General features: G+C 40.9%; 1 protein-coding gene across 7 annotated transcripts in view; it reads left to right on the forward strand.

Moving 5' to 3' along the window:
• SMYD4 (SET and MYND domain containing 4) overlaps positions 1 to 25,044 on the forward strand; it is a 51,319-nt gene that overhangs the window by 19,479 nt on the left and 6,796 nt on the right. For 2 of the 7 annotated variants that reach the window (XM_027625775.1, XM_027625776.1), the window contains exons 3-6: positions 2,365 to 2,509; positions 7,772 to 7,861; positions 8,253 to 8,315; positions 9,571 to 10,705. In XM_027625775.1, the coding sequence (XP_027481576.1) occupies positions 2,365 to 2,509; positions 7,772 to 7,861; positions 8,253 to 8,315; positions 9,571 to 10,705 (1,433 nt within the window). Of the gene's footprint in view, positions 1 to 2,364; positions 2,510 to 7,771; positions 8,316 to 9,570; positions 10,706 to 25,044 lie in introns of those variants that run through there. The other 5 variants (XM_027625779.1, XM_027625777.1, XM_027625780.1 and 2 more) reach the window with 5 other exon arrangements.

A 25,044-nucleotide genomic window follows, 5' to 3' on the forward strand; every position in this document is an offset into this window, starting at 1 on the left:
GCCCTACGTCGGGCTCTCTGCTCCACGGGAAGCCTGCTTCTCCCTCTCCCACTCCCCCTGCTTGTGTTCCCTCTCTCGCTGTGTCTCTCTCTGTCAAATAAATAAATAAAATCTTTAAAAAAAAAATTGAAAACAGAACTTGAACAGATATTTGCACACCAGTGTTCATGGCAGTATTTTTCACAATAGCCGAAAATGGAAACAACCCAAATGTCCGTCCACAGATGAATGGATCAACAAAATTTGGTATATACATACAATAGAATATTATGTGTCCATAAAAGGAGATGAAATTCTGGTACATGCTACAACATGGATGAATCTTGGGAATAGTATGCTAAGTGAAATAAGCCAGGCATAAAAGGATAAATATTATATGATTCCACTTACCTGAATTACCTAGAATAGACAAATTCATAGAGACAGAACATAGAATAGAGGTTACCAGGGGCTAAGGAGAAGGGAGAAGGAGCAGTGGGGAGTTATCTTTTAATGAGTACAGAATTTCAGTTTGGGATGGTGACAATGTTCTGGAAATGGATGGTGGTGATGATTGTACAACATTATAAATGTACTTAATGTTACTGAACTGTACACTTAAAAATGGCTAAAATGTAAATTTTGTAATGTGTATTTTACCACCATAAAAAATTAATTAGAAAAATTGTTTTATCTTCCTCAAATTTTTATCATACTATTCCAGAAGAAAATTTGATATTAAAAAAAAGATAGAACATCCATTTGCTTTTCAAAACTTTGAATCAATTACTGAGTTTACTTGGTACCTGAAGAAAAGAATGAATTATGGCAGCTTAGTTCTTAATTGCCCTAAAAAACATTTACACAACATTGAATTTATCATCATTTTAGATTAAGATAAAGAATATCCATTGTTAGGCAAGAAGAATTTTGCTGTTCTTACTCATCACAGTCTTTTTGTTTGAACTAGGATTTTCAGGGTTAATCTAATTCAAAACAAAACAGAAAAAAGAACAGGCTCTATGGTGCACCAGATATGGATGGGGCATACTCCTCCTAATGTTTTAGACTGGAATAAATTTAGAACAGGCAAGCACACTTTTTTAAGATTTTATTTATTTATTTTAAAGAGAGAGCACCAGTGGGGGGAGGAGCAGAGGGGGAGGGACAAGCAGACTCTGTGCTGAATGCGGAGCCCAATGCAGGGCTGGATCCCAGGACCCTGAGATCATGACCTGAGCTGAAATCAAGAGTTGGGATGCTTAACCAGCTGAGCCACCCAGGTGCCCCAAACACATCTTTTAAATTAAATAAAATTTTTTCTAATTTTCCTTTTTGTGTTATTTGAGACTTTTTCTATATTGTATTTAAATATTAATAAAATATTTGATAATAACTCATACAGAATGTTTTGTGAAATTTCAATATATACATACAGAGATATATTGAATCTAGTTTAAAAGATACTTCTTATTATGGGTCTTTGTAAACAAAAATTTGAAATACACTTTTCTAAACATTCTTCAGTTTTGATTTTGATTTCTTTGACCCAAGAGTTGCTTAAGAGAATTTTTAGTTTTCACGGTATGCATATTTTACTTTATTGCTTTACAGTCAAAGAGAGAATCTAGGGTATTCTATACTATTTCTCCTTGTTGGGAGAAAGGTTTAGTCTCCATTGCCTGTGTGTGTGTATATTTGTGTATGTATTAGATCAACTTTATTAATTTTATTAATATAGAGCATTTGTATACTTATTTTTTTAGCTTTTCGGATTAGAATAATTTCAGAATTACTTGCAGAAATAGTACCAAGAATTGCTGTGTGATGTCCTTTGTTAAATAACAAAAAGTCAACCAAATAAATTTTAAAAATCAAGCTGGCTTTATTAATTGATTCATAAATTGAGCAGTATCCTGGGGCGCCTGGGTGGCTCAATCAGTTAAGCATCTGCCTTCCGCTCGGGTCGTAATCCCAGGGGTCTGGGATCAAGCCCCGTATCGGGCTCCTTGATCAGCGGGGAGCCTGCTTCTCCCTCTCCCTCTACTCCTTCCCTCTGCTCATGCTCTGTCTCTCAAATAAATAAATAAATCTTTAAAAAAGAAAGTTGAGCAGCAGCATCCCTTCTAGCAACTAGAGGGGAGCTCCAAAAGGCTACAGAAAAGGGAAGGTTTTTAAAGGTAGAGAGGGAGTGGGAAAAAAGGAAATTAGGAAAGAATTCATTATTTTAGGCAAGGTCACCTGCCCCCATTCACATTACATGACCCAGACAACCTCATGTGTCCCAGTGTTTTGCAGCTACTCACTCCCATTTCAAGTTCAGTGGTTAGGAGCTTCCCTTGAAATAACAAATTTGTGCTCTTTTTTGTTTGTTTCTTCATGAAGACCTGAGGATGAGATGTTTTTAAAAAGTCTCTCTAGAGGTTACCTGGTGGGAAAGGACCCCAATGCTCCCCCTTTCTACAGAGAAGAAGGAAACAAAAAATTTCAGAAGAAGGATTATATGGGAGCCACAGTGCTGTACTCTAAGGTAAGGCACCCCCCAGCTCAGCAGGAGGGGTGTTATGCTATGTTAACAATTTAGCAAGCATATTTCTTCACAAGATAGAAGCTTCTTGCTGAATTGTGTAGCCAGTGGTTACTTTGTTTATCATTTGTGAATTGAATTTGATAAAGAAAACTGGCAGAATTCTGCTGTTGGTTATATGCCGAAACGACAGGTAGTTTGTATTATATGTCCTGGATTCCACCCAGAAACTTCTCAAATTCCCTCAGATGCCTTGTAGCACTATAGGCTTATTGGACCCCTGGCTCTGCCTTGCCCGTGTCTGTCAGCTGTCACTGAATTGCATGCCATTTTTATCTGATGAATGATGAGGCTGTTGGTTTGATAGTCCCAATTTAGAGAGCACCTCGATTTTTGGTTAGCCACAGTGTTAGTTTACAACCAGTATGACTTAGATTAAGTCTGAAAGGAAAATAAGCTCAGTTGCCACAGCCTATTTGAACTCCATTTTGAAGGTTGTCAACAGATACAGAAATACCCGGGAGATATTGTGGGTTTGGTTCCAGACTACCGCAGTAAAGCATGTCAAGTAAATTTTTTGGTTTCCCAGTGTGTATAAGAGTTGTTTACACCATAGCATTGTCTGTTAAGTGTGCAAATAGCATGATGTCTAAAAACACTGTATACCTTAATTTAAAAATACTTTATTGCTAAAAACAATACCACCATCTGAGCTTTCAGCAAGTCATCATCACTAATCCCAGCTCACTATAACAAATATAATGATGAACAGTTTGAAATATTGCAGGAATTAACGAAATGTGACACAGAGACGCAGTATGAGCAAATGCTGTTACATGGTGCTGATAGACTTGCTTGATGCAGGATTGCCACAAACCTTTAATTTGTAAAAGAAAGAAAAGAAAATACCGTGTCCGCAAAGCACATTAAAATGAGATGTGCCCGTATTTAAAATTAAGCATCCCTCAACTAGATTTTGAGTGACTAGAGAAAGAGTGACTTTTACCAATCTGCTGCCCTTATGGTCCTGCTTCCATGGTAGAAACTGAAATAAGACCCCTGAGAGACTTCCTTCCATAACATTTAAGAGATAAATATGGGCCTAAAGCAAGAATGAACCAATCCCCTGCAACAGGTCTGTGAAGATTATTAAAAGAATGAATGTGATTTTGAATGTGTACCCCTACTCTGAATCTTCAACAAGGCTAAACTTGATGTTTGGAATTCGTTTTCCAACAACTATCAGACTTGGAACAACAGCCTCTCTAACTGATAAAGGCCCTGCTTTGTAATGTTATAAAATATTTAGTGGAGTACTGTAAGCATTAGTGAGTGCTGGAAAATTAAGATTCATTAGATGCAATGATACACTAATAAATGGCTTAATAGTTCTTTTTCAGAGCTAATCTCTTCAACTTTACGCATGTACATCAGAAATGTAATCCCATGGGAAGTTGTTAAAGGAAAACAAGTAAAAGTGAAATCAGACAAAAAATTAAGGTTTGCTCTGAATGTGGAGGGAGATGAGCCTTCCTATTTCACGAAGCTAGTATTTTGGTGATTATGGTACTTTGCAGTTTTCTACAAAGCTGCTATTTTCTTTCTTTTTTAAAATAATACTTGTTTTTATCTGATTATAAAAGTACTATATTTTGTGATTTACTTGGAAAATAGAGAGAAGCATAAGGAGTAAAAAAATCCCATAATCAGTGATAGGCACTGTTAACATTTTTGCTTATATCCATCCAGACACTTTTTCCTCTGAAAATATGTTTTTCTTTTACAAAATTGGGATAATGCTGCACTTACTGTTTTGTAATCTGCTTTTCTCCCTCAACAATTTATTATGACCATTTTCTCGTGTTATTAAATTTTCCACTAGCACATGATTTTTTACGGCTAGCTTAGTGTTCCATTACAGAGAACTATACTTGATTTAACATCTAATGTTGGCAGACTGCTTGGTATTGTAGAGCTACAAAGGAGCGTCTTTCTATGTAAATATTTTTACACATCTGATTGTTTTCTTAGGATAAATTCCTAGAAGAGCAATTGCTGGGTCAGTTGGATGTATTTTGTTAAGGCCTTTGGTACTTGATGCTGAATTGTTCTCTAGGAAAGAACTAGTTAACAACCCTTTTAGTAAAGTATGGGAATGTTTGGGGCGCCTGGGTGGCTCAGATGGTTAAGCGTCTGCCTTCGGCTCAGGTCATCATCCCAGGGTCCTGGGATCGCCCCACATCGGGCTCCCCGCTTGGCGAGGAACCTGCTTCTCCCTCTCCCTCTACTGTTCCCCCTGCTTGTGTTCTCTCGCTCTCTGTCAAATAAATAAATAAAATCTTAAAAAAAAAAAGTATGGGAATATTCGTTTCTCTATATCCTTAACAGTACTAGTTATTAGGATTTTATTATTATTTTATCTATTTATTTATTTTTAAAGATTTTATTTATTTGAGAGAGAGCAGGAGAGAGCACAATTGGGGGGAGAGGCAGAGGGCAAGGGAGAATCAGACTTCCTGCTGAGCAGGGAGCCCGATGTGGGGCTCGATCCTAGGACCCTGGGATCATGACCTGAGCCGAAGGCAGACGTTTAACCATCTGAGCCACCCAGGTGCTCCTCTATTGATGTTTGAATAGGAAATGTGTTTACTAGTTCGAATTCAAAAGGTACAAGAGTATATATACAATATAGCCTATTTCTTCTGCCCCCTAGCCACCTCTTTACCCAATACCAGAAGCTAGCACTGTTAAATGTATCTTTCCAGGGCGCCTGGGTGGTTCAGTCAGTTAAGCTTCTGACTCTTGATTTCAGCTCAGCTCATGATCTCAGGGTCCTGATTTCAGGGTCTTAGGATCAAGCCCCACCTCAGGCTCCTCACTCAGCGCTCAGCAAGAAGTCCACTGCAGTCTCTCCCTCCGCACCTCCTTCTGTACATCCCCCTGCTCATATGCTCTCTAAAGTAAATAAATAAATCTTTTTTTAAATGTATCTTTCCAGAGGTACTTTGGCATATATAAATGAATACAAATACTCTCATTCCTGCACACACAACACTTTTTATGTAAATAACATTCTATATACACTGTTCAGCCCCATGCTTTTTTCACTTACTAGTATCTTGAAGATCATTCTACATCAGTACATTAAGAGCTTCCTTATTCTTTTCTTATAGCTACATGATACTCCGTAATATGGATGTATAGTTTATTTAACCACTGTCTTATAAATCTATATGTAGTTGATCTAAGTTGTTTCCTATCTTTTGCTATTCCAAACAACCCTGTGTTGAGAAACTTTGCATGTTATTTTGCACATATCTTTAAGGTAAAGGCTTCTATCTGTAGGATAAATTCTAGAAGAAGAATTGCTGGTGTAATGGAGATATAAATGATATGGGTGTTTATGAAATACACATACATATTGCTAACTTGCCCTTCATAATCATGAAACCAACTTATACTCCCACTAGCAACATATAAGGATGCCCATTTTCCCACTCCTTTGACAACTCAGTGTGCTATCAATTTTATTTATCTTTGCCAGTCTGATAAATAAAAAAATAGTATCTTGGAGTTTTTTTTCAATTTATCAGATGAAAACTTTTTATCATGGTAAAATATACACTACATAAAATATTCCATTTTAACCATATTTAAGTATCTAGTGCAGTGGCATTAAGTACATTCACAGTGTTGTGCAACTGTCATCACTATACATTTCCAGAACATTCTCATCAACCCAAACTGTGCCCATTAAACAAACACTAACTCTCCATACCTCCCTCCCCCCTCACCTCAGTCGACCTCTGTTCTACTTTCTGTCTCTGTGATACTGCCAATTCCAGGCACCTCATGCAAGTGAAATCATACAATATTTGTCCTTTTGTTTCTGGTTTATTTCCCTCGGCATAATGTTTTCAAGATCCAGTAGAGTTTTAATTTGCATTTTGCTGATTACGAATGAAGTTGAGCTTTTTTCATATGTTTTTGAGCCATTTATATTTCCCATTAGAACTGTCTGTTCCTATCATTTGCATATTTTCCTATTGAATTATTGGTCATCATCTTATTGATCTGTAGGAACTAATCATAGAGTAAAGAAATGAGCCCTTTGCTTGTGATATAGAGTTGCAGATATTTTTTCCAGTTCAATGTTTGCCTTTTGATATTGCTTTTATTGGTTTTTGCTGTAAAGAAATGTTTTATATAGTCAAATTTATTAACCTCTTATGACTTTTGGGTTTTGTATCATAGTTAGAAAGGGATTCCTCACTCCAACATTACTTTAGATTATTCCTATAGTTTCTTCTAGTGCTCTGAGAGTTTCATTTTTTACATTAAGATTTTGATCCATTTGGAATTTATCCTAATGAAAGGTTTATCATAGAGAACCAACTTTATTTGTCTTCAATGGCTACCTACTTGTCAGTACTTTTATTGAATAATCCCTATCTTTTCTCCAGTGATTTGAGATGCTGCCTTTATGATAATTATTAATCCTTGCCAATTTCATGGTAGAAAAAAGGAAACTTTGTGTGCTTCCGTTTTCGTATATTTTGTGATCCACAAATGAATTAACTATTTGTTTTCTAAGAAATAAGTATTGTTAGTGTTTCTTCTGTGAATTTCTATTTGTGCCACTCACCCTTTGTTATGTTGGGATTGTGCTTGCAATATTTTCCTCTGTTTTCATTTACCTTCAGTATTGTTTGTGGCTGAAGCTGTGTCTGATGCTGCTGTCTTAAAAGTGCTTTAAATATTTATTTCCTCACTTGATCTTCACAGCTTTGCTCTAAGGTAGTTAAAAATGAAGCTGAAGCACAAAGAGATCCACTAACTTTACCAATTTCATACCACCTTTCATAGTATAGCCCTTATTATCTGAAAAAAAAAAGTTTATTTTTTTTAAAGATTATATTTATTTGTTTGTCAGGGAGAGAGAGCATGCATGCGCACAAGCAGGGGAGTGGTAGGCAGAGGGAGAAGCAGGCTCCCAGCCGAGCAGGATGCGGGGCTCGATCCCAGGACCCTGGGATCATGACCTGAGCTTAAGGCCAGCGCTTAACCAACTGAGCCACCCAGGCGTCCCCCCACCCCCAAAAAACTTTAAAAATGCTAGTTTTCAGTGCGCCTGTCTGGCTCAGTAGGCAGAGCATGTGACTCTTGATCTTGGGGTCATGAGTTCCAGCCCCATGTTGGGTGTAGAAATTATTTTTAAAAATGCCAGTTTTTGTTTATGCCTTTAACTGGTTCATTGTTTTGCAGGGAATATCGCATGCAAAACCTCACAGTGCAGACATTTCACTGTGTTATGCCAATCGCTCTGCGGCCCTTTTCTACCTGGATGAGTATGAAGTGAGTATCGGGGTGCCTGGTATGATTGGAGAGGATCTGTAGGGGGTTCACTGGAAGACTAGATCTTCAGCTCTGCTCCTACCTTCTAAGGTAGGACTAAAACTGGGCCCTGCTGCAGCTGGTTGAGTTGGAAGAAAATTGGTATCCTCCCAAATATGTTCTTTCTCCTGATGCATTTTTTTCTTTCTCCTGATTCATTTTACCTATCACAGGTGATCACGTGGGGTAGTATTGGTTGATAGGAGTCACGGCACATGGCACGGGGCCATGGATGATATCCAGTGGGTCAGCAGTTCTCAGTGTCAAGATCAGCTGTGAGATATGTTGCTAATAATACTTCAGGTTCCAAGTGTTTGCAAACTATTTACTTGTTTGTTTGTTTCTTAATAAGTGGAGCATGTTCAAGATTATCCCTGCAGTAATATGGCTCACCCTCAACACGCATTTTGAATGGGCAAGTAAAAGTTTCACTGAAATGCCTGTGTATGCCTGTGAGGGAGTGGGCTTGATCTGAGTGGCTTTCTTCTCATCTCCCGATTGAGGACTAAAGCCAAGCTCTCAAATGTCATTTTGGTACATCCATTTTGGAATTCCACGGAAATTTTTAAAATATGCCCTAGAGTTAAGAACTAGTTGAATAATCACAAGTTCACACTTACTGCCCTTTGAACTGAAAGAGACAAGCACGGGGGGCACCTGGGTGGCTCAGTCAGTTGAGTGTCCGACTCTTGATTTCGGCTCAGGTCATGATCTCAGGATCCTGAGATCAAGCCCCACATCAGGCTCTGCGCTGGGGCGTGGAGCCTGCTTAAGATTCTCTCTGTCTCTCTCTCCCCCTTTGCTCCTCCCCCCCCACTCTCGCCCTCTCTCTAAAAGTAAAATAAAGTAAAAGAGGCGAGTAAGAATTTAACTCTAGGCCCTAAGCAAGAAGTCCTAGACAATTGAGGACAACAGTTGGAAGAACTTGTAAAATATTTAACCCTTTATAACCTCCCTATATTGGTTATTTCTTTTTTTTTTTTTTAAGATTTTATTTATTTATTTGAAAGAGAATGAGAGACAGCATGAGAGGGAAGAGGGTCAGAGGGAGAAGCAGACTCCCTGCTGAGCAGGGAGCCCGATGTGGGACTCGATCCCGGGACTCCAGGATCATGACCTGAGCCGAAGGTAGTCGCTTAACAACTGAGCCACCCAGGCACCCTATATTGGTTATTTCTATTTCCCTTCTTATAGCAGTGATTATCATACATTGAACACATGCACTCTTTTCAGCACTTTAGGTATATTACCTTATTTCATCCTTAAAACAACCCTGTGAGGTATCCGTGTTTTTCAGATGAGAACACTAAGACACTGAGAAATTAAGTTGCTTGCACAAGGTCATCCAGCTAGTAAGAAGCAATCAGTAGTGGAGTGCAGATCTGTCTGGCTTCTAAGCTTACCCCTTTAATCACTACAGTTCTTCTATCTGTAAGACTTTTTTTTCCCCTCAAAACAAATATTTAATAAGACAATTAAATACAATATCCTTGGCAAGTATTAATTACTCAAAAGATCACACCGTAGAGTATGATTTAAAGAAATAAGCATGTGGTTATAGTTGCTCCATTTTTAATCATCTTTAACTTTCCTGTAGATTTTTGTTAAGATTTTCAGTAGACATTGAAGAGTCAGGACCAAGGGTCATGGGATTTCCTTTCTGTTTTCAGATGTGTCTTAAAGACATCACGAGAGCACAGATGCATGGGTATCCAGAAAGTTTGCAACCCAAGGTGACGTTGCGTAAGGTCGAATGTCTGGTGACCCTAGGGAGACTACAGGAGGCAGGCCAGACCATCAGGGATCTTGAAAGTAACTTTGCTGCCAAACCAAGCCTAGCAGCTGCCCAGTTTCAAATTCTGCAGAGAAACCTCTGTCGTCTGAAAATGAAGGTACAAGAAAGGGAGAATCTCACAGCATCCTTCCCAGCAACTCTAACGAAAGCCTTTGAGGATATGGACCTAAGGGAAGAGAATGAACAGATTCCCGGTGCATCATCATCGGTCAGCCTATGCATGGACCCTTTAAAAGGCCGCTATCTGATTGCCACAAAAGATATTCTCCCGGGAGAGCTCTTGGTGAAGGAGGATGCTTTTGTGAGTGTCCTTAACCTGGGAGAAAGGCCACCACTACATCATGGCGTAGAGAGCAAGTGGGATACCCAAGTTACTAATGGGGACCTCTACTGTCACCGATGTTTGAGGCACACTTTGGCCACTGTTCCCTGTGATGGATGTAGCTACGCCAAGTACTGCAGCCATGAGTGTATGCAGCAGGCCTGGGATCTCTACCATAATAGAGAGTGTCCTCTAGGGGGCCTGCTGCTCACCCTGGGTATCTTTTGCCACATCGCCCTGAGGTCGACTCTTTTAGCTAGATTTGAGGATGCCAGCAAAGTCATAAGAAAGCTCTGTGTTGAGATGACTAACAAGGACATGTGTTCACCTGAAAGTGAGAATCTGGCACAAACACCCAGTTCTGACCTGGGAGGGGAGAGTGAGAAAAATGGCAAAACAGTTAAGACCCCAGTTCCAGGTTGTAATCTTAATGGCAAATACGAAAATAACTATAATGCTGTCTTCCACCTCATGCCCCATACTGAAAACCATAGCCCAGAGTACAAATTCCTCTGTGCTCTCAGTGTGTCAGCGCTCTGCAGGCAGCTCGAGACAGCCGATTCCTCGAAGCCGGCCACAGCGCCTCCTGCCTGGTGTTCCGAGTTGAGTACCTGGGGAGTGGCCATGTTGAAGCACATGCTCCAGCTGCAGTGCAATGCTCAGGCAGTAACGACCATTCAGCAACCAGGTGAGAGGGAAGCTTTGTTTGCCTTACGGTATCGTGCTTGAGGTAGCTAATATTTGGGGAGAAAGAACTATGAATGAAAACAGTAGTGGTGGTCTAATGGGAAAGCAGAGCTCGTTATCTTGTGTCACCGTGATTATGCTATTGAGAAGCTGTGTGACCTGAACGATGTCTTTGATCACACTCTGCCTCAGTTTTCTCATCTCAACAATGTTTAATCCCACCTCACTTGACTGAGTTGTGATGGGATTGTTTGTAAATATACTTTAAAATTAAAAACAATGTTACAGAGGGATTTTTATTGTGAAGGAGAACTGAAATAATAAGACTGCAGAAAGAGGAGGGGTCTGCAGGGGCACCTGGGTGGCTCAGTCGTTAAGCATCTGCCTTTAGCTCAGGTCATGGTCCCAGGGTCCTGGGATCGAGCCCCGCGTGGGGCTCTCTGCTCAGCAGGGAGTGTGCTTCTCCCTCTCCCTCTGCTGCTCCCCCTGCTTGTGCTCTCTCGCCCTCTCTCGCTCGGTCTCTCAAATGAATGAATAGAATCTTTTTTTTTTTAATCCTAAAAAAAAAAAGAGGGGTCTGCAGTTAAGGTATCAAAATCTTATTCATGAGACTCAGCTACTCCGTCTCTACTCTTTCCAATTGACAGATTTCCCCCATTCTTCTGTTTTATATTTCCAAGAGAGCAATCTGGCCAAGCATAGCTTTTCACACAGTACTACCATGAACTGTTGGCCAGCCTGTTTGGGCTGTCCTTTGGTCAGGGGCCAACAATCTAGGGGCCGTCTCTAGACACAGATCAGCCTGGCCCTGCTTGCCTGAACCGGGTCCTATAGATAAGGCTATCTTATTTAAGGTAGATGGAGAGGTGGGATGTGCCCAGCATCATGAGCGACGCTGTACTGACAACAGATACTATTAGAAAAGAAACAGTGTTTCTACTTTTCTGTTGTATGATCTCCATTTTAGCAGATAATGTCTTTCAATTCCATTAGGTCATTATACTTTTCTCAATTTTCTAATTAACTCTATTGAAGGGAAAAGTTAGATATTACCTAAACCTAAGAATTATAGACAGACTGATATAAATGTGGCTTTAGTAAGCTATACATGCTTAGTTAGCTCTTTTGATCGTCTCACATTAGGTAATCTAGACTTTTGTCAATATGTTTTTATCTTTAATTTTAATGCAACTGCCAAGTTATACAATGTGTAGGCGTTTCACTAGAGGTGTTTTGGAGGAAGACTGTCTTCCCCATCCTGAAACACATGGAACACCCAAAAATAGCCCTGGCTTCATCCTGTAATGCTAGGAAATCCCATTGCAAGCAGTCTCCGTTCTCTTCTCTGCTTTTATTTGCTTCTTTGAGCCATTGCTACCTTCTAAAATACATCTGTTGAGTGTTTTTCCAAAATTATGTTTTCTCTTGGGTACATTCACTGGCATTTTAAGAAATATTATTTTCATTTAGTTTCGTTTTTGTGAATATAAAAAAATAGTATATGGGGCTTCCAGATTATAATGGCAGAAAGTTACCGACTCCTGATTTTATTGTGTCTTGCCTTTAAAGTACTTAATATAACATACAAAAAAAGATACAAATGTCAGGAGCTCCAAAAACTATAGAAACTACTGTCCAAGTAAACAATAGCAGGCTGAATCCTTGAGGCAGAATGGCCAAGCCATGGGGACCAAAGGAGTCTTCCATCCACTTTCCTCCAATGGCCTACCCCTAACTGTCAAAGAATCTTAGCCTAAATGTTTTTGCTCCATGTGCATGACATTTCATTATAGTCAGGTTTTTATTTGCATAGCAAGTTTCGGGTAAAATTTTTCACAAGTTGTTCAGAATAATCTTTTGGTTAGTGAATATATGTATAGCCAGGAATACCTGTATTTTCTGTGGCTAATAAGGACTAGAGAAATAGATACATAGCATAATACTGGCTACCTGGAGTGATGGAAAGAGGATTGGGGGCTTTGGCTTTACCTGTCAGGCTCTATATTTTATGCATAATTTATTCTTTATATGATGTTTTAAAAATATATACATAGAGTGGCGCCTAGGTGATTCAGTCAGTTAAGCATCCGACTCTTGATTTTGGCTCAGGTCATGATCTCAGGGTTGTGAGATTGAGTCCCGAGTTGGACTCCGTGCTCAGCACGAGTCTAATTGAAATTCTTTCTCCCTCTTCCCCCCCGCACAGCTAGTGCCACACGTGTGCGCTCACACACTCTTGCTCTCTCTCAAAATAAATAAATAAATGGGGGCGCCTGGGTGGCTCAGTCGTTAAGCGTCTGCCTTCAGCTCAGGTCATGATCCCAGGGTCCTGGGATCGAGCCCCGCATCGGGCTCCCTGCTCCGCAGGAAGCGTGCTTCTCCCTCTCCCACTCCCCCTGCTTGTGTTCCCTCTCTCGCTGTGTCTCTCTCTGTCAAACAAATAAATAAAATCTTTAAAAAAATAATAAATGAAATCTTAAAATAAATAACTAAAAATATATACATGAGGGGAAAAAAGACTAAAAGCAAAAATACCAAAATCTTAACAGTAATCAATTCTAAAGTTGGAGGTATGGGTGATTGCTACCTTCTTATTTGAACTTTTACTACTTTTTTTTTTTTTTAAGATTTTATTTATTTATTTGGCAGAGAGAGACACAGTGAGAGAGGGAACACAAGCAGGGGGAGTGGGAGAGGGAGAAGCAGGCCTCCCGCTGAGTAGGGAGCCCGATATGGGACTTGATCCCAGGACCCTGAGATCATGACCTGAGCCGAAGGCAGACGCTTAACGACTGAGCCACCCAGGTGCCCATTTTACTACGTTTTTCTAAAATTAAAAACACTGATTCATGCAGTAACATTATTGTAGTAAATTTAAAATGGATTGGGGGCACCTGGGTGGCTCAGTTGGTTGAGTGTCCAACTCTTGGCTTCGGCTCAGGTTGTGATCTCGGGGTTGTGAGATCGAGCCTCTCCCTGGGCTCAGAGCTCAAACAGAGGTCTGCTTGAGATTCTCCTCTCCCTCTCCCTCTGCCCTTCCCGCTGCTCTCTCTCTTGCTGATGACGTGCTCTCTCTCTAAAAGTAAATAATTCTTTAAAATGGATTGTATACCTTTCCCATTATTCTAGGGAAGAAAAATTTTTTAAAAACCAGTTCACTGAGGGGCACCTGGGTGGCTCAGTCGGTTAAGTGTCTGCCGTTGGCTCAGGTCGTGATCCCCAGGTCCTGGAACAAGTTCCACGGCAGGCTCCCTGCTCAGCAGGGGGTCTGCCTCTCCCTCGCCTGCTGGTGCGCTCTCTCTCTCTCTATCAGATAAATAAATAATCTTTTTTTTAATAAATATTCCTCTTTTATTGAGAGAGAGAGAGCACGCGCAGTCGCGCGCTCAAGTGCCCTGCGGGGAGTGGTGGGGGCAGGTGGAGGGAGAGGGAGGGAGAGAACCCTGGAGGTCTGGCTATTGTCAAGCTAAGGTTGCTTTTAGTCTCTAGGAAAGCATTAACATTAAGGCAGTTGTGAACTCCTTGAGGATTGCCGCCGTACTCTGCCTGTCTCAAGTATTTGTCAATGGGCTGCAAGTTGTAAGGAAATTTAATTTTACCTACTTTTCTTTTGCCTTTGTTCTCCTCATCAAAGGGTTTAGCAAACTTTGTCTGTCAAGGGCCAGACAGTAAATATTTTAGGCTTTGCAAGCTGTGGGGTCTCTTTGACTCAGCTCTGCCATTGTAGCGCAGAAGCCGCCATTGACGATGCACAAATGAATGAGTATGGCTGGGCTCCAATCACACTTAATGATGGACTCTGAAATTTGATTTCTTAGAATTTTTCACATCGTGAGCATTATTTTCATTTTTTTTCAACCACTTAAAAATGTGAAAACAGTTCTTAGACCACACTCTACAAAAACAGACAGCTGGCAGGATTTGGCCAACAGGTATACAGACTCCTGATGCAGACAAAGATTTGGCAAATCTAATTAAGATATCTATTTAGAAAAAAGAAAAAAGCCCACAAAATTAGGATCAATGAAGGGGATATAGTCAGTAATATAAATTAATTTTTAAATTTTAAGCAAATATCTAATATAATTTTAGACTATTAAATTTGAAAGCATTAAATAGAAAACTTTGTAGAAAACATAAATTTCCTGCTGTTCTCCTCTCCTACAGGAGAACACTTAAAAAATCCAGTGATTGTGGAAGAAATTGAAAAAGATTATCAAAATATTTCCAGGGACACCGGGGTGGCTCGCTCAGTTAAGCGTCTGCCTTCGGCTCAGGTCATGATCCCAGGGTCCTGGGATGGACCCCAACATCAGGCTCCCTGCTCAGTGGGGAGTCTGCTTCTCCCTCTCCCTCTGTGGCTCCCCCTGCTTGTGCTCTCTCTGTCTCTCTCTCTAACAAATAAATAAACAAAATCTTAAAAATATATATATATTTCCATAAAAACAAGCCAGACCCACTCTTTTCCGTGTAAGTTCTTTAAAACTTTTAAGGACCATATTTAGCTACATTTTTAAAAAAGATTTTATGTATTCATTTGAGAGAGACAGAGACAGCACAAGCAGGAGAGGTAGAGGCAGAGGGAGAGGGAGAAGCAGACTCCCCGCTGAGCTGGGAGCCCGATACCAGGGGCTCGATACCAGGACCCTGAGAAGACAGCCAGAGCCGAAGGCAGATGCTTAACCATCTGAGCCATCCAGGCATCCCTAGCCACATTTTTTTTTTTTTGATAAAGCAAAGAAAAAATATCTTTCAAGGAACAGATCATTTTTATACAATATAAAGTGTTCCAGGGCATGGGGAAACCTGGAGTCCTTTCCCACTCACTTTGCAAAGCCAAGGATAAAAACTATAGATTAGTCTCACTTGTGAATATCCCTGTAGGAACCTTGAAAAAATCACTGCCATATCACATCCAGCAGTTTATTGAAGGAATGCTAAGAGATGACCAAGAAGGGCTTCATCCAGAAATGCAAGCATATGGTAACTTGGAGGGATACACAGGTTTGGGTAAATGCAGAGACAGGCCATATTCTGAGATGGAAAAACTGAAAACTAAAAATGGCAGTTCCCCCACATTCCCCCAACCACTGCAATGCAATTCCACACAAAATCACAATTGGATTTTTCTTGGAATTGGACACTGATTCTAAAGTTCATCTTGAATAAGTGGTGAAAATAGCCATTCTTGTAAAAGCGGTGAGAATAGCCTACTGAACCCTTTTCCTCAGAAGCCAAGGCTGGTGCCTGCCCACACCCTCCCCCTCCAAACTCATCCAGCATGACCAGGTGGCGCTCACCCTGGCTAAGATCATGCTCTCCTCAACGTCCCCGTGTAAATGTCCAACTCTTCCCGCCTGCTTGTTTGCAAAGGCCCTGGCCAATGTCAACACCGGGAGTCTCATCCCAGCAGCTGGGGCCACCACTGCTGCCCCTGGGGAGAAGGAGACAGAAGCCACAAAAGAATCAGAGGAGTGGGGCGCCTGGGTGGCTCAGTCGTTAAGCATCTGCCTTCAGCTCAGGTCATGATCCCGGGGTGCTGGGATCGAGCCCCGCATCGGGCTCCCTGCTCCGCGGGAAGCCTGCTTCTCCCTCTCCCACTCCCCCTGCTTGTGTTCCCTCTCTTGCTGTGTCTCTCTCTGTCAAATAAATAAATAAAATCTTTAAAAAAAAAAATTGAATTAGAGGAGCCCAATGATGACGTTTGCTTTGGTCTTTTTGACTACATCTCTTCTGTAACCTATTCAAAAAAAGCTGAACTCTTAATAATAAAGTATTTTTTAAAGATTTTATTTAGTGAGAGAGAGAGCACGAGCGTGGGGCGGGGAGGAGAGGGAAAGGGAGGGAGAGAATTTCAAGTGGACTCGCACCTAGTCCTGGAGCTGAAGGCAGGGCCCCATCTCAGGACCCTGAGATCAGGACTGAGCCAAAAATCAAGTCGGTGGCCCAATAATAATAATAATAATAAATAGACGAGTACTGAAGGGGCTTGGTACTGTCAGATTTCATACCAGCATTAAGCTACAGTAATTAAAGACAGGATGGTACTGATATGAGAGCCTCCTAAAAGTATTAAATTCTCCAAATCATTAAAAAGTGAAACAGTGAAACAAACCATAAAATATCTAGGAAAAGATAAGTGAATACTTATATGGTCTTAGGGTGAGAGAAACTTTTTAAAGCATAGAATATCCAATTTAGGTAAATAAAAGATAGCAAGATTTAACCTAAAGACCAAATATTAAAAGCACTATAATACGTAAAGAGGATAGAGAATATGGGTGAAAGATATCCTAGAAGGAATGAAAATATGGGACTGAGAGGCAACAGACCTGGGTTTCCACTCCACTGATTCTAACCACTAACTCTCCATATGAACTCAGATTACTTTTTGTGTGTCTCACTTAGCATACTTTTTTAAAAATTCCAGGGTTGAGGGCGCCTGGGTGGCTCAGTTGGTTAGGCGACTGCCTTCAGCTCAGGTCATGATCCTGGAGTCCTGGGATCGAGTCCCGCATCGGGCTGCCTGCTCGGCGGGGAGTCTGCTTCTCCCTCTGACCCAACGCCCTCTCATGCTCTCTCTCTCTCTCATTCTTTCTCTCAAATAAATAAATAAAATCTTTTAAAAAAAATTCCAGTGTTGTTAACAATGTTATATTAGTTTCAGGTGTACAATATAGTATTCAACAATTATATACATTACTCAGTGCTCATCACCACAAGTGTACCCTTAATCCCCACCACCTATTTCCCCCATCCCTCCACCTGCCTCCCCTCTGGTCACCATCAGTTTGTTCTCCATAGTTAAGAGTCTGTTTCTTGGCTTGTCTCTCATTTTCTCTTTTCTCATTTCTCTCTCTCTCTCTTTTTTTTTAAGATTTTACTTATTTATTTGAGAGAGAGAGCACAAGCAGAGAAAGGGGCAGAGGGAGAAGCAGGCTCCCCACTGAGCAGGGAGCCTGACCCGGAGCTCAATCCCAGGACCCTGGGATTATGACCTGAGCCAAAGGCAGACACTTAACCAACTGAGCCACCCAGGCACCCCGTGTTTTGTTTCTTAAATTCCACGTATGAGTGAAATCACATGGTATTTATCTTTGTCTGACTGGCTTATTTCGCTTACCGTTATATTCTCTAGCTCCATCTGTGTTGTTAGAATGGCAAGATTTCATTCTTTTTTATGGCTGAATAATACTACGTTGTGTATACATACACCACATCTTCTTTATCCATTCATATATCAATGGACACTTCAGCTGTTTCCATAGTTTGGCTATTGTAAATAATGCTGCAGTGAACACAGGGGTGCATGTATCCCTTTGAATTAGTGTTTTCATATTCCTTCGGGGTAAATACCCAGTAGTGCAATTACTGGGTTATAGGATAGTTCTATTTTTAACTTTTTAAGGAACCTCCCAACTGTCTCCCACGGTGGCTGCACCAGTTTGCATTCCCACAAACAGTGCACGAGGGATTCTTTTTTTCCACGTACTCACCCCCATTATCGTTCCTTGAGTTTTTTATTGTAGCCATTCTGACAGGTATGAGGTTTTTTATTTGCATTTCCCTGATGATGATGAGTGATGTTGATCATCTTTTCATGTGTCCTTGGCCATCTGTATGTCTTTGAGGAAATGTCTGTTCCTCTGCCCATTTTTTAATTGGATTATTTGTTTTTTTGGGTGTTGAGTTGAATCAGTTCTTTATATATTTTGGATACTAACCTTTATCAGATATGTCATTTGCAGATACCTTCTCCCATTTAGAAGGTTGCCTTGTAGTTTTGTTGGTTATTTAGTTTGCTGTGCAAAAGCTTTATATTTTGGTGTAGTCCAATAGTCTATTTTTGCTTTTGTTTCCCATGCCTCAGGAGACATATCTAGAAAAATGTTGTTACCACCAATGTCAGAGAAATTTCACTCAGTATTCTCATATGGATAATGAGAGGACTGAGTGAACCTCCAGGCTTCTGGGGAAGATTGTTTACAAAGATGATCCCAACAGTTTCACCCACCCCTGTATGTTTGCCCTTTTGCAACTTGACATTGCTTTTTCTCCAATCAAGAGGTAGAGTCTGTTTCCTCTGTCCTTGAATCTGGGCCAGCCCTGTAACTTACTTTGACCCATGGAATGCAGTAGAAGTGACCTTATGTGACTTTTGAGTCTAAGCTTTAAGAGGCCTTGTGGCTTCTGTGTCATTTTCTTGGAATGATGGTGTATAGCCATATGAGCAAGCCTAGGTTAGCCTTTTTTTTTTTTTAAGTCTAGTCTTTTTTTTTTTAAAGATTTTATTTATTTATTTATTTGAGAGAGAGAGAATGAGAGACAGAGAGCACAAGAGGGAAGAGGGTCAGAGGGAGAAGCAGACTCCCTGCTGAGCAGGGAGCCCGATATGGGACTTGATCCCGGGACTCCAGGATCATGACCTGAGCCGAAGGCAGTCGCTTAACCAACTGAGCCACCCAGGCGCCCCTAAGTCTAGTCTTCTTGAGGGTAAAAGACCATATGCTAGATGAATGCAATCATATGAATAGCCCCGGGTAAGACCAGCGGAAAACATGTGTAGTTGAACTCTGGGCAAAGTGGCTGGCACAGAGCACTGTAAGCAAATGAAATAGTTGCTTTTGTTTGCTTGTTTGTTTTTAAAGATGTATTTAAAATAAGGAGGGTGCTCCTGCAAGTGGAGGGAAGGGGCAGAGGGAAAGAAAGAATCACAAGCAGACTCCCCCGATACTCAGGGCTCAGTCTCACACCCGGAGATCATGACCTGAGCCAAAATCAAGAGTCGGACACTTAACAAACCAAGCCACCCAGGCACCCAAAATAGTTGTTATTTTAAAAGCAAACCACCCCCAGAGGGGGGGAAAAAAAACCCATAAGCTAAGATGTAAATGACAAAATGAGAGAACATTTCTAGCAACTAGGCAACTCTTAAAAGTCAGTCTTTAAACATATGCATAGTGGTGAAAATGTAAAACTAGATTGTGATAATGGTTACACAACTTATATGATTTTCCTAAAGAAAATCATTGAATTAGTACACTTAAAATAGGTGAATTTTATGGTAGATAAATTATATCTTTAAAAAAAGCTGTTTAAAAAGGTACGTGAGGAAGCCCTTTATCAAAGCAGTAGTAAACATGATCATGTTTAAGCCCTCTTGTAATTAAAACAAGGTACCATCCTTTGCCTATTAGATTGGCACCATTCTTTCCCTATTAGATTGGCAGCGTTGCTTTTTTGGCTATTTTCTTTAACTATAATATGCATTTTAGGTTAGAGTATAAAGAAATGGCCATGGTGTGTTAAGTGAAAAGAATTAACTTACAAATTACTCTGTGCATCACATGAGAATTTCATGCATAAGGCTAGAAAGAGGCCCGCAAGAAAATGCCCCAAACTGTTCTACCTGGCTGATAGGCTTACAGATGACTTATTTTCTCTATAATTTTCACTTCATAATTTTTTTTCTGACTACCATGTATTCCTCTTGTAATTTTAATTCATTTTCTAAATAATAAAAATAATTCGAATGATAGGAACTTTTTTTATATGAACATTTTTAATTTTTTTTAAAGATTCATTTATTTATTTGAGAGAGAGCACACGAGTGCCCATGAGCTGGGGGAGGGGCACAGGTAGAGAAACTCAAGCAGACTCTGTGTGGGGCCAAGGCAGGGCTTGATCGATCACCATGACCCCAAATCATGACCTGAGCCAAAATCTGGAGTTGGGAGCCCAGCTGACTGAGCCACCCGGGAGCCCCTATAAGAACCTTTTTAAGGCACTTGATACATACTGCAAAATTGCTCTCCAGGAAAGTTGCACCAGTTACACGCCTACCAGCAATGTTCACTTACAATTTTTGAGTCCAATCTGATTTTGTTTTAGTCTGCTCATATTTCTAATCATGTTATATCCCTTTTCATTATTTCCTTGGGGTTCCAATACTTCCCGTTAGTATTCTTACGGACCCTCATTAGCAGCACAGAAGGATTCAAGCATTAACTAGGATAGACTTTGACCGAAACCTGTAAAAATGTATGTTATTATCTTTGCATGAATCCTATTTAATCAGGGGCGCCTGGGTGGCTCAGATGGTTAAGTGTCTGCCTTCGGCTCAGATCATGATCCCAGGATCCTGGGATCAAGCCCCGCATCAGGCTACCTGCTTGGCGGGGAGCCTGCTTCTCCCTTTCCCTCTAATGTTCCCCCTGCTTGTGCTCTCTCGCTCTCTCTGTCAAATAAATAAATAAAATCTTTAAAAAAAAAATCCTATTTCGGGGCACCTGGGTGGCTCAGTCATTAAGCATCTGCCTTCGGCTCAGGTCATGATCCCAGGATCCTGGGATCGAGCCCTGCATCGGGCTCCCTGCTCCGCAGGAAGCCTGCTTCTCCCTCTCCCTCTCCCCCTGCTTGTGTTCCCTCTCTCGCTGTCTCTCTCTCTGTCAAATAAATAAATAAAAATCTTTATTAAAAAAAATCCTATTTAATTAAAGTTCCTCAGGGACCTTTCTTTGGTACTAATCTTAGGGCACAGAACTGGCCATTGATGATATTCTAGACCTCGGTCAGTGTGGTTCTATCTCAGAGGGAACGGCAGATTTGAGATGTATCTGGAATCATTACAAGGTTTAATGAGGTTCCATGTAGGTTCAGGTTAATTCACTGCCCTTTGCTTTCACTCTTCAACAACCAAGGAATCTACCTTCAGTTTGTGTCCTTATTTGTGTGATATACACACAAATTTCTTGTGTTATAAAATATCTACCAGAGGGCGCCTGGGTGGCTCAGTCGGTTAAGCGTCTGCCTTCGGCTCAGGTCATGGTCCCGGGGTCCTGGGATCGAGTCCCGCATTGGGCTCCCTGCTCTGTGGGGAGCCTGCTTCTTCCTCTCCTCCCCACTTGTGCTCTCTCACTATCTCTGTCTCTCTCTCTCAAATAAATAAAATCGAAAAAAAAAATTAAAAAAAAATAAAATAAAATATCTACCAGAGGGGCGCCTGGGTGGCTCAGTTGTTAAGCGTCTGCCTTTGGCTCAAGTCATGATCCCAGGGTTCTGGGATCAAGCCCCACATCGGTCTCCCTGCTCCTCGGGAAGCCTGCTTCTCCCTCTCCCCCTGCTTGTGTTACTGCTCTCGCTGTGTCTCTGTCAAGGTAAATAAATAAAATCTTAAAAAAAAAAAAAATAGGGTGCCTGGGTGGCTCAGTCGTTAAGCATCTGCTTTCGGCTCAGGTCATGATCCCAGGGTTCTGGGATCCAGCCCCGCACTGGGCTCCTGCTCAGCAGGAAGCCTGCTTCTCCCTCTCCCACTCCACCTGCTTGTGTTCCCTCTCTTGCTGTCTCTCTCTGTCAAATAAATAAATAAAATCTTTAAAAAATAAAAAATATATATATATACATATACATACCAGAATAGATATATTCTGGAAGTATTGTGAATGAATCTTTTTCTTCTGTACTTGAATCCCATTTTATTTTCTTTTTTTTAACGTTTATTTATTTATTAGAGAAAGAGAGCACATGAGGGGAGAGGTAGAGGGGGAGGGAGAGCCGACTCCACTGAGCACGGAACCCAACACAGGGCCCAATCTCACAACCCCAAGATCATGACCTGAGCTGAAATCAAGAGTCAGACATTTAACAGACTGGGACCCCCTGGTGCCCCTTGAATCCATTGTAAATGCACTAGGGGCTGTTACCAAGGTACACTTTTAGTAAAATAAAGCATCACTCCCTCTTTGTTTTTATTTTATACACAAAATGTCACATTAAATTTGGTTGATAAGTTTCATATATATTCTCACTTTCCATTATCTCTGCTAACAGATGACTAATGCAAAATATTGAATAATTTTTTTAAGTCAATACTTAATTTTTAGAAATAATTAGAGATTCAACTCTGACATAAATACTCACCCCACTCAGTTCCTGGGCCTACTTATGTTAGAGAATAATCTATAAATAATTCACAAAGCTGGCATTACTCACTGTATTGTGATAATTTTTCTGGGAAAATTTTAGCAACTGTTCTAATATAGCTTGCCAGTCATCAGTAGTTGGGAATGCAGGTCAGCTTTTAATTAAGCAGAGGCCGATTATTCAGACTACAAACAGGTCGTGTCCTGTACCGATTCTTCCTGCTGCCTGCCTTTTAGCATTTTCCCTGCTCATTAGCACATACTCCAGAAGGCAGGCATTGGACAGGGGAAACGGAGGAGAAACCAAAACCTGCTAAATACTTACGAGAAGCTCTGATGAAAGGTTTCAATACAATTTGTAGGACTGTTAACTGAAATTGAGTCATTTGGATTCCCTGTGAATTTCATTTACTTACTCTATTCTTGTCCTCCATAGCAACAGATAATCGAATTGTCTGCAGAGAGACATTATTCCTATATTTAATGTTTTCCTTTCTAGAACATTTCCACATGGTGGTTCATGATATTTTCTTTATTCGTTACATTTGTCCGTAGACTGCTTCATTTCTTCGGTGATTGGTGGGTTGAGATTCGTGATGGTTTTTCAGTTATCCAGAAAACTGAAAGTTTCCTTCGGAAGTACGAGTATCTTTCATATTTCAGCCAGTGTGGTTGAAAATACAATTTCCTCGTGCTTCCACCCATCGAACACAATTTAAGCCATTCTGGATGCCCAGGGTTATCTAGTGCATGCATCTTCCTGAGCTATGTATGGCTATTACAAAACCCACATGGATATGCCATCGGTCTAGAAACCTCTGGTTGAGGGAGACGTTACAGTGTAAAGCTTGAGTGGTACTAGGGTTTTTGTTTGCCCTAAGGCTCTTATTATATAACTTTTCTTCCTCCTTCTCCTGTCACCCTGTCTCTTTTGCCATTGTCAGAGAACCTGCTTCTTATTAGTTCTCGGTTTCTCAACTGCTGTGGGCTGAGAAACTGAATAACCAAGCCAGTTAAAACTGTGGCTAAAATAAGAGCAAATAGGACTGCATGAGAGGATAAAGAACTCCTCATCTATGAATATAAGTGTAGGAGCCTTGGTGCAGAAATAGCCTCACTGCTTAGAGGCCTTTCCCTTCCTTCCTAATTTTCAATCATGTAGTTAAATTGCTGGTTAATTGTGTTTCAAAGAAGAGATTGTTTGGGGGACATGAGACTGTTTTGAATAGAGCTTTTCCAGAGAGGTTTTTGTTTTGGGGTTTTTTTCCCAAAGATTTTATTTATTTTTTTATTTTTAAAGATTTTATTTATTTATTTGACAGCGAGAGAGGGAACACAAGCAGGGGAATGGGAGAGGGAGAAGCAGGCTGCTCGCCGAGCAGAGAGCCCAATGTGGGGCTCGATCCTAGGACCCTGGGATCCAGACCCAAGCCAAAGTTAGATGCTTAACGACTGAACCACCCAGGCGCCCCGATTTATTTATTTATTTATTTATTTATTTATTTATTTAAAGATTTTATTTATTTGACAGAGACAACAGCGAGAGAGGGAACACAAGCAGGGGGAGTGGGAGAGGGAGAAGCAGGCTTCCCGCGGAGCAGGGAGCCCGATGCGGGGCTCGATTCCAGGACCCTGGGATCATGAACCCGAGCCGAAGGCGGACGCTTAACCGACTGAGCCACCCAGGCGTCCCTATTTATTATTTTTGAGAGAGAGAGACAGAGAGAGCATGAACAGGGGAGGGGCAGAGGGTGAGTGAGAAATAGACTCCCTGCTGAGCAGGGAGCCTGATGCAGGCTCCCAGGACCCTGGGATCATGACCTGAGCCGAAGGCAGGCACTTAACCGACTGAGCCCCCCAGGTACCCCCAGAGAGGTTTTTTTTCAATGACAACTACTGCTGGCTGATTTCCCACAAAGTTGGGACGGCAAAACTAAACAGGTGAGCTTAAGGAATATGATTTTTAAAAATATATTATAAACCTGTTTAGTTTGGGAGAATAATTAGGTTATTTGTTCTATTAACTAACCAAAAACCAGTTAAACAAAAGCAGCTTCAACTATAGAAGCCTTTGGGAAATAACCTCAGCAGGTACTCTGGGTTCTGTGCCCTGGTGAACATTATGAAACTGTCTATCTAGAAGGTTTCCGACTGATAGTTCCTTTATTATTTTTTTTTAATAAATTCTAACCTTTGGATTTTTTTCTGGTATTGAGACACAATGGTTAGGTTCCAGGATTCCGGTGGACTTTTCATGTGTTCATTTGCTTTGCTTCCTGGGGATGAGAGTTTGCTGTGATTCATTTTCCATCTGATGTATATTGGATCCGGCTGTGGAGCTATGACTCAGATGAGTTTCAGGCCCAGTTGCCCAGCTCATCTTCTGAGGAATGGATGGTGAGGCCAAGATTAATGTCCT

This window comes from Zalophus californianus, chromosome 16 (genome assembly GCF_009762305.2).
Source record: "Zalophus californianus isolate mZalCal1 chromosome 16, mZalCal1.pri.v2, whole genome shotgun sequence".
NCBI classification, from domain to species: Eukaryota; Metazoa; Chordata; class Mammalia; order Carnivora; family Otariidae; genus Zalophus; species Zalophus californianus.